Source organism: Bactrocera neohumeralis, chromosome 6 (assembly GCF_024586455.1).
Source record: "Bactrocera neohumeralis isolate Rockhampton chromosome 6, APGP_CSIRO_Bneo_wtdbg2-racon-allhic-juicebox.fasta_v2, whole genome shotgun sequence".
NCBI classification, from domain to species: domain Eukaryota; kingdom Metazoa; phylum Arthropoda; class Insecta; order Diptera; family Tephritidae; genus Bactrocera; species Bactrocera neohumeralis.
The window spans coordinates 14,599,402-14,608,995 of record NC_065923.1 but is presented as its reverse complement, the minus strand read 5'-3'; the positions used below and the strand labels follow the sequence as shown (position 1 = coordinate 14,608,995).

Here is a 9,594-nt window from a genome sequence, read left to right as displayed (position 1 = left end):
AAGGCTTAAGGAATAATGAAATAAATGTTCACATACATACTATGTACATATGTATGTATATGTTTGTGAAACTTGAAGGGGATTAATTTTGAGTGTTTAGAATATCTATTTATACTTTCATAGAATATTCAAGATTAAGTCAGACAGATGTGCATATATTTAAGTATATTATATTTATAAAATTTTGGTACTTAACAGTTTTATATTTATAAGACATATGATAACAATATACTAATCCAATATTACTATTTGAAATGACAAATTCCGGTATCCCGAAAGTTTATAGACCCATACGGTTGTATAACATTCTTTCAGCGTATGAAAATATCGATTTTTGATTTAATTGATTTCGGGATAACAAAAATTTTTGGGGGAAATAAGGTTGCATAACATTACTTTCGTGTACCATTATAATTTCTTACAATCATTGCTTTCGGGATCCCGAAAATTTTCGGGACCCATAAAACTGTATAACATGATTTTAATGTACCATGATATTTTTTTTGCAATTATTGATTTCGGGATATCGAAAATTTTCGGGACCCATAAAACTGAATAACATAATTTTTGCGTATCATGATATTTTTTTTGCAATTATTGGCTAATATTATTGTATAATATGATTTCAGATTACCATAATAATTTTCATTTTTTTAATTATTTGTTTGGAGATTGCGGAACTTGTTAATAATATTCCCATGTCCTGAAACATTGCGCGTTTATCGTCTAAAAGCATATTAGATCCACTAAGAGATCAACCATTCTTTCACTATCTTCTATGCAACCAGAAGAGAATTTATTGATTTCAAAGACTTTTAGCTATTTGTATATAACCAATTGTTGCAAACTGGCAACTAACAGCTTTATCGTAAAGTTTTATATTTTTGAAGTTTTACATACAGTATGTTCTTTACAGTAACTTGAAATATTCATCTCTGCTTAATAATGGAATTAAATCATAAACATTTTGGCGCGATAATTCTCGCAACTTTCTACGTGGATTGTCTCACCCTTTCGTGAAAGTTGTCTAAAATCAGTTATTGCTGCGCAAACTGATATTGCAAAACCATCATATGAAATTCTATATCTATAGTATATGTATATCTATCTACAAACATCAGTGGGAACAGCACACAACTTCTCCTCCGATTCTGTTCAGTTCATCATATCTGAATATATAATATTCGCTAATTAGAATCTCAAGGTCAAAATTGTGAGATTTAAACTATGTTTCTTTCCTCTAAAGACTTTTAGAATTTTAGATTTTACCACGTCAAAGATTTAAGTAAAATGTCTATAAAACGTTTTGTTACCAAATCTAAGAGAACAAAATCGCATTCGGCGAAAATCATCACCGAATATAATACCAAAAGCATGAATAAGAGGTTAAGTGTGCCCGACTTCTACCAACACGGGTAACTTTAATAAGATTAAGTAAAGTTTATAATATTTTTGTTTTTCAAATTTTATTAACTTCGAATATTATTGTATCTACTATAATTCTTAAACTAATATCAATAAATATTTCGATAACAAAAATGGATAGAGATTTGTTTTGGCATACTTTATCACCGTTCTGAAGATATTGCTGCTGCACTTGCCACTGTAATAAAAACGCTTGTTGTTGGTGGTACGAAAATCATCTCTTAACTTTCTTCCGATACCATAGGTAAAATACTACTTACGCTGATATTGGCTGATTCATTAAAAAGGCAATTTGCCGTTTGTGATATTCGAGCTGTTGATGAATCTGCTGTAGCTGCAGGGCTAGCAGCATCTGCTCTATGAGTAGGGCTTGTTCCAAGTGGTGTTGGTACCAGGTTTCTTGCTCGTGTAGCGACTGAGCCAACATGGTCTGATGAGCTGCTCCCAGCATTTCTTGTGGTGTGGGAAAGTACACCGCATTTGGAGCCTGAGGATCCGATACACCTTTCACCATTGCTGCAATGACCGTCTCACCGTCAACAATCGGCTGTTGGGCCTGAAGGGCTCCCTCTTCTGGACTAATCGTCCAATAACATCCACGCCCAGGGTCATTTATAGCTCGACGAATTTTGCAAAAACAAGAGCTTGTACTCAGAGTCTGCTTTATCCTATTCTGCCAGCCCTGCTCTTCTTTGCGGTAGTAAGGGAAGTTTTCACTAATCCAGTTCTGTATAGCATTCGAAGTAAGTTTGCCTTCAGGACTGCTACGTATTGCCATGGTTACCAACTCACTGTACGAATAGTTGGGCCGACTACCACAGTTGTCTTCGTCAGACGACATCGACTCGTTCGGTGATATGGATCTATTAGATGTTGGTGGTGACAGCGCTGGGTTGGTGCCGTCTGCGTTCGCTAACAAATTACGAATTGAAAAGCTTGATTCAAAATGTTGGTACATTGTGGATAACTACTTAAAGAGATGAGTGTATATGAGATAAGCTAAGTTCTCGAGTGATATTCTGTGTGAAAACCAGAAGATGACTGATGATTTTCCTTAGAAATTTTTCTCTTTTATACCCTAATTTATTTATTTCAGTGTTGCAAAGAGTTTGTCTTACTCAAGGTTGCAAAATTGCGGTCTTAAAATTAAGGTCAAGAAAAAGGATTAAAATTAACGTAATTGCTATAAAGGGCCTTAAAAAATCTGATGTCCTAAAGTGTAATATCTTAAGAACAATGGAGTTTTTATAAAAACAATAGAAAATAGAAGCTCTTACATGGAATATCTTTAGAATATTTAAAAAAAAAATCCATAACAGGTAAAAAAGAGACGCTGGTGATCATATTCAGGTGTACTAAAGTAACCTTTTTTTAATTGCTGTGAATAAAAAGCAGCTGTGGAATATGTTCAAGGTGACTCAATTTATCCGGTAATTTACTTTTCAAGGCTACGTCGTTAATCCATTAAGATCAAACTTATAAAAGCATCTTAGGATAAAATTAATATTTCGAGGATTAACCTCAAATCTTGATGTTTGTATTGGTTTGAGTTGATTTAAGTTTATTTGAGAGAAAACATTGATCCTATATGTTACTAATTATATTTGAAATATGTTTTCGTTTTTATCATTATTTATAATTTTTTATCAATTAATGCGTTATCTTTTTATGAAAGGTTTGTGAAACCTCAGTACAGTCTTTGTTCAAATTACGCCTCTGTGAATTTTATACCTGCTTCATATGTAATCTCTTTCTAAACACCCTGCATTAATGACCTCGTCCGTTGTTTGGTAGAACATAAACGAAGTTTGAAAGCACAGACAATATAGACCCATTTTCCAAGAAAATAATTTGACTTGACATTGATCGTGTACCTGATAGAGGACCGGCGTTAAATGCTCCAGACCATTTATTTGGTTTTAAACTCTATTGTTTTATGTTCTAGTTTTGTGGTAGGTGTTAGACAAAGAACAAAAGATGTTTCGGGTGTTTTTTGTGGCCGAAAAGTAGCGGCCATATTATGACCTTGGGTTTAATAACTAGTTATGTCCTTGGTTTATAAACACATTTATAACAGTAGTTTGATTTAATCAAGCTCTTTGTATCACATAAATGGAGTGAGTTTTGGCTTTAGCAAAGAATAATGCAGGAGAACTTAATTTATTTACTTCTGTGAAAACCACAATGACTTATCGTTTGAACTCATAATTTTCTATTCATAACTTGTGAGCGAACAAAGATTGTACCAATTCAGCACAGAAACCGCCACCATCTAATGAATTTATATTAACGATTGAATAGATGTAATCTAATAAAGAGAACTGTAGAATTCTGGCCAACTATACATTCATATAGTGCGTTGGTTCTGAGCCACAAAATTTAATTAAATCGTGCGCACTTTCAAGCGATTATTTTTCATAGCTTTTGACATAGATTATCTCCGCAATAATGCATCGATGAGCTTAATTAAATTTTTGGCAATTAAACTTCAACAAAGGCCGCTTTAACGATGGTATGATGGATTCAATCGAAGCCGCAGTACACTCCATAACGAATTTCGTGAAAGTCGTCTAAACTCAGTGTTGTTCCGAGAACAATTGACGCCTTACGCAAGCTAATATTGCCTACCATGTGACCTATCGAATTTAAGTTTAGTTCTATAGCTTTACAAAAATACGCAGTTTTGATTAGAAATGACAACTTACTAAGTATATTTTAATGCAGCTTATTACAAGCGACTTACAGGGAGAATTCCCTCAGTCTAAGAGCTGACTTCACTATCAGTTGTGTGCAGAACAAGTCTGTTGACAGTAAATGTAGAATAAAGTTATGTGCCTGATTTGGATTTGTTTTAAGAACTGCATTGAAATACTACATAGCTGCTTTTTGTATGCTTTCCATATGCCTTATCGTGTATTTCTTTCCAATAAATGGCTACCATACCAATGTGCATTAGTCCCTTGTACCCCACCATTCTTTTACAGGTGTAAAATGCTGTAACTGGTTTCTTTATTCTATTTATCAATCTTCGATTGATTGATAAGTTGGGTTTCCATGAAAACTTCCTGTCTAAAATCAGTCTTAAAATTGCTTGGAATATTTGTAATTAGTTCAACTGCGGCCTTCGAAATTTGTAGGACTCATTGAGTTTTCACTCGAAATTTCTTCAATTGGAGAGGTAGATTTCATTTATTATTAATGACTGGAAAGTAATTATTAAGTATAGAGGCTTATTCTGAGATTTTTTTCAGCATGTTTATAAATATCTGGTCGAAGAGATATCACAACTTTTACTCAGTTGAAGTAACTTCTGTTCACAGATCTCACATAAAATAGCAGAGCATTCAGAAGGAAGTTTAATACTCCTATTTTACTTAAAAACAACATGGAAGTATACTGTGGCATAGCAACTTATCTCTTCAAGCCTGCCGTGAGCTGTTAGAAAATCGCTGCGTGACTTTGCCAGTTAGAAGCATGTGTAAACTAGGAAGGCGGTGAACTCGTGCCATCCACAGTCAATAGCGCTGGAACACGCAAACTAAATAAACAAATATATATGAAAAGCACAACAACAACAACAAGTTATAAGTCTAGCAAAAGAATTGTGACTTTAAGTCTAAGCACAACAAGCTGCGGTTTATCAGCCGCTAAAAGTCAAATTGCCATCACCATTCGCCAAAGCATTACTTTGTTGAGCCATGGTGGTGAGTTGGTGGAGTGGGAGCGCGGGTAATTAGGGTGCTGCTTAAGCGACACACTAACCGGCATTAATATGTGTTACAACATGCGAGTTAAACGCACGCACATTTGTTGCATTTACTAAATGCTAACTGTTTACTCTATTCTCAGTATGCCTGCGCACATTTTTATTGCCTGCCTTAGAGCCGCATTAGTTACATAAGTTGAGCGGCTGGTTGTGCTTTCATTGTTATGTATTTATTATTATTTTACCACTTAAAGTTTACTACAGGGATTTGTTGGTTGTGGCCACAGCGAAGCACGAGCAAATAGCCAACTAAGCGAGTAAGCGTTAAATGTTTTGTTAGAAAAGTAATTGTTATGCGTTTATTTGTTGTTGTTGTTGCTACTCTTATAGTATTATTGTTGCATGAATTATGTTGGCAGTCGTTGAATGTAACAGATGTGCATGAGTAGTTGTGGTGGATATAAATTTAAATAAAGTCAAGCATATGTGTGTGTAAACAGCAATGCGTTTTGTTGTTTTTGCAGTAAATATTATGCATGCGAAGTGTAAAATAAATAGCAGCACATCTCACATAGAGTGCGCATATTTGTTCACCGCTATTCAGGTCAGTCGAGTTCATCGTTGCCAGTCGGTTAAATACATTATATATAGTATGTATATGTATTGCAACACCAGCAAAGAGGATTCGATTGACGCGAGTATGACGTTATTATAAAGAAGCAAGAAAACATTAGAGCCGAAGTAGGAATACTCTCACAATTCTTTTTTGACAGGAGTAGAAACACATTATATTGGGTATATGAGTGTCAGAGAAATTCATAAGCCGATACTACACTTTTTTAAGAATCCAATTTTAAAATAACGTATTAGAATAACATTGTCAAGAAATGTATGTTGCACAGTTAGGGTACGCCATACACAATGGATAAGTTCAAAACTTATAATAAGATGTAGTTTCTAGCATGCTGAAAAGTCGCCCAATGATATGCGGCTGATCGACTACGCCGTGTCCCGAACTATGTCTGGAACCTAGCAGCATAGGAAAATTCATCAAGCTACCTGGCTGCCTCCGGATCGATTCTTTTCGGGTTTGTGTCAACTTGTGTCAACGTGTTCTGTAAAGTTCGCCATTTCATTATGTCATGTGTCATTTTGGTACAAAGCTTGGAGATTATCTAAGAATATTACGAAAAAACTTTTTCTCCAGTGAATACTGGAAGAGCTTTTCTGGTTTAATGGTGAGGCAAATCCCAGCGCAGATCAGGAAACGCGATTGCATCCCCACAAATTGCCCATTTGGTTTGCATTGTGGTATGATTCATCATCAGACCTTATTTTTTTAGAATCAACAAATCTGTATAAAAAAAACAGAAGCCATTTGGACCAAAATTTAATGTGTTTCTTTTATTTTTACATTACGTCGTTTTTGTTGGTACCCCTTTATATAACATTTATACCAGCTCTGAGTAATGAAACTTGCAATGCGAATCCCAAACTTGGAGACCGGCACGTAGTTCCCACCATTTTCTTTTCCCAACAAAACAAGAACGTATTTTAATTCATATCAGCATAACCCCACAGTAATTTTCGTTCACTACATTTCACCCATAGCCTATTTTATACCTGAGCTTCAACAAAGTATGTCTTATAAATATTCTCAAACATCTTTGCTCTTTCGGGTACAATATTTATTCGGTTGCGGGGATAATACCCTAACGAACAATAGCCTTTTTTGTTAGGAAGGTTTTGACCTTGATCGCATTGTGCTTCAGTGTGGTTTTCACGCTACTGTAATTGCGGGTTGCATCAGCTATAATACCTTTCTATGGCCTTGCCTACATGACCATACTAGTAAATTAAGTTTTACGTATTATTATACAATTCCGGAAACATGCTTTTTTATATGAAATAATTGGTAAATCTGAGACATTTCTGGTGCACAAATCGAAATATGGTCATTCACCAATATGTTTCAATCATCAGTCATAAATCATTCTATTTGCTTCAATATAATAAATGGATCTCTGAAAACAACTACTATTACAGGTAGTACATTATCCACGGCTCAATGAAACAGTGCCTTTTAAAAAGCATAGTCTCTTTATTTACCATTTACCACACTGAAAAGCTACCGCAAATCCACTACTAAGATATAACCGCCATTATTCTACCTGCCTGTTTTTCAGAGCAGTAAAGGAAAAGGTGATCTTAGTACTCTGATAACTGACTCGGTGTCACTGTTTTACCTGGGATGACCTTTTTAAACTCTTTTAAGGATATTTTTAGAAGGTTTATCTATGGTAGTCAGTCTTCTTTTGTTTTTAAATTATTTTGTCTTGCGTTACTAGACTTTGGAACGTCAGACTTTTGACTTCGGTTTCATCGGTTGCGTCAGCTTGGATCTCCTTTGATGTCCTTGATTTTCTGGCCGCACTTTTGACATAAGTGTGAGTTATCCCAGTTCTTTGCAACAAAGAAATGCTTCAGAGTATAAAAAGGAAAATTTGTAAAGCAAAAGTCATCAGTCATCTTTTGACTTCAACATAGAATATTACTTGAGATTTTATTTAGCTCATAACCACTCATCTCCTTAAACAGCTATCTAAAATGGCCCAACATTTAGAATCAAGCTTCTCGATTCGTAATTTGTTAGCGAACGATGACGGCACCAACCCAGCGTTGACACCACCACCATCTGATATATCCATGTCATCGAACGAATCGATGTCATCTAACGAAGGAAACTGTGGAATTCGTCCCAACTATACATATAGCGATTTGGTGACCATGGCGATTCGCAGCAGTCCTGACGGTAAACTGACATTGAGTGCTATACAGAACTGGATTAGTCAAAACTTCCCTTACTACCGAAAAGACGAGCAAAGCTGGCAGAATCAGATAAGACAGACACTGAGCACGAACTCACACTTCCTGAAGGTGGCACGACCTTTGGGCGACCCCGGACGTGGTAACTATTGGACCGTGAGTCCGGAATTGGCCGCTGGTGGTATTACTGGCAATATAACTGCATTTGGACCCTTACTTTCGGGCGTACCTCATCCCGAGTTGCCGAACGCAGTCTATTTCCCCACGCCACAAGAAATAGATGCAACACAGCGGGCAATGCATGAGCGGCAGGTGTGCTATCAGTTCCATCAACAACAAGCGCATATTTTCCAACAGCAGCTACTGCAACTACAACAGCAACAACTTCAGAAGCTGTGCGACGAAACATACCTAAAGCTGATCTTCCACCAGCAGCAAATGGCTTTATTAACAGGCCAACAAGTTCCTACTTAATTTAGGTGCTCTATTAAAGAGCGTGTAATATTATTCGAAGTATTATAATATAATTCTAAGTATTATTTTAAGTTAATAAAATGTGATATAATTTGAAAAATGGCGATTTCTCATTTTGAGGTTTAGTAAGTGGTAGGTATTTTGTTGGTATGGTATCATTTGGTCACTGACACGTCGCTTCTCTGTAGTGAAATCGTAGTCGTTGTTGTTCTCATTAGAGCAAAATTGCTGTTTCAGTGTGATCAAGAGAGAACAACAACAGCTACAATGTCACTATAGAAGGGGGACACGACTGGGACTAAACGAAGCAATACTTATGAGTTTGCAGAAGGGGGCATTCTTTTTCCGATTATATCAGATTGGGAATGAGGGGAATCGCCATTGCCTTCTTTCGTTTTAGCGCTGGATATGTAGACTTCGGACAAAAATAACAGGAACTGATTATGAAAGGGCCCCTGTGCGACAATGGGATCTCTTCCGCATATTATAGAACACAAATATCAACTGAAGTATTTGCTTTCAGCAATGTTCAGGCACTTTGTACTCTTTTGTCTAACTTTTGCAAAACTGAGGTTGAAATATATCATATCTTCTGTGAGTCTGGTTAAATGGGAGGATCTGATATTAACCGCTTAAAGTGCTTTGGCGGTTTTTAAGAGCCTTTGGTATCAATACTTAAAAGTACTTAGATATCACAATAACCGGCATCTCGGCGTCTCAGCTGTTCAAGTGTAGACAAATATGGCAGTTCTTCTCCATTGGATTGGCATTAAAATCTTAAGTCAATTATAGAAATAAGTACTGAAATAAGTACTACACCAGTTTTTAAGAAGACCATCTGGTTTCTCTCGACAACAATTTGCTAAGGAGAGTATTATAGTTTTCTTCACATAACGGTTGTTTGCGTGAAACCTAAAAAAAGTCTGTTTTATATCCAAAGTGATCGGACGACATGTAAGTCGGATGTCTAGCGTACCCGCTTAACGTCGTCTGTTTTTATATCATGATGCTTGGTCGTTCCTTGGCTCAAAGAAGGTTATTTGAAGAGAGGCCAACGCCCTGCCAGTGCCTATAAAATGGCAGAAATTTTCTTCCGAAAACTATAACGTTGACTAAGCCATAAATAAAGATATTGTTTACGTCCATGCCTCTGCAACAGGAAG

At 36.0% G+C, this 9,594-nt stretch overlaps 2 protein-coding genes across 2 annotated transcripts; one reads left to right on the top strand and one right to left on the bottom strand.

The window, feature by feature from the left end:
• Positions 1–1,681: 1,681 nt before the first annotated feature.
• On the bottom strand, positions 1,682–2,383 carry LOC126761754 (forkhead box protein J3-like). The gene has a single exon (XM_050478132.1). It carries the CDS (start codon positions 2,381–2,383, stop codon positions 1,682–1,684), a length of 702 nt encoding a protein of 233 aa, XP_050334089.1.
• A 5,355-nt stretch (positions 2,384–7,738) lies between these two features.
• On the top strand, positions 7,739–8,431 carry LOC126761753 (forkhead box protein D1-like). The gene has a single exon (XM_050478131.1). It carries the CDS (start codon positions 7,739–7,741, stop codon positions 8,429–8,431), a length of 693 nt encoding a protein of 230 aa, XP_050334088.1.
• Positions 8,432–9,594: the final 1,163 nt, after the last annotated feature.

Excerpts from the sequence above, each read along its gene's own strand:
- LOC126761754 (XM_050478132.1), bottom strand. The coding sequence starts at position 2,383 with ATGTACCAACATTTTGAATCAAGCTTTTCAATTCGTAATTTGTTAGCG.
- LOC126761753 (XM_050478131.1), top strand. The coding sequence starts at position 7,739 with ATGGCCCAACATTTAGAATCAAGCTTCTCGATTCGTAATTTGTTAGCG.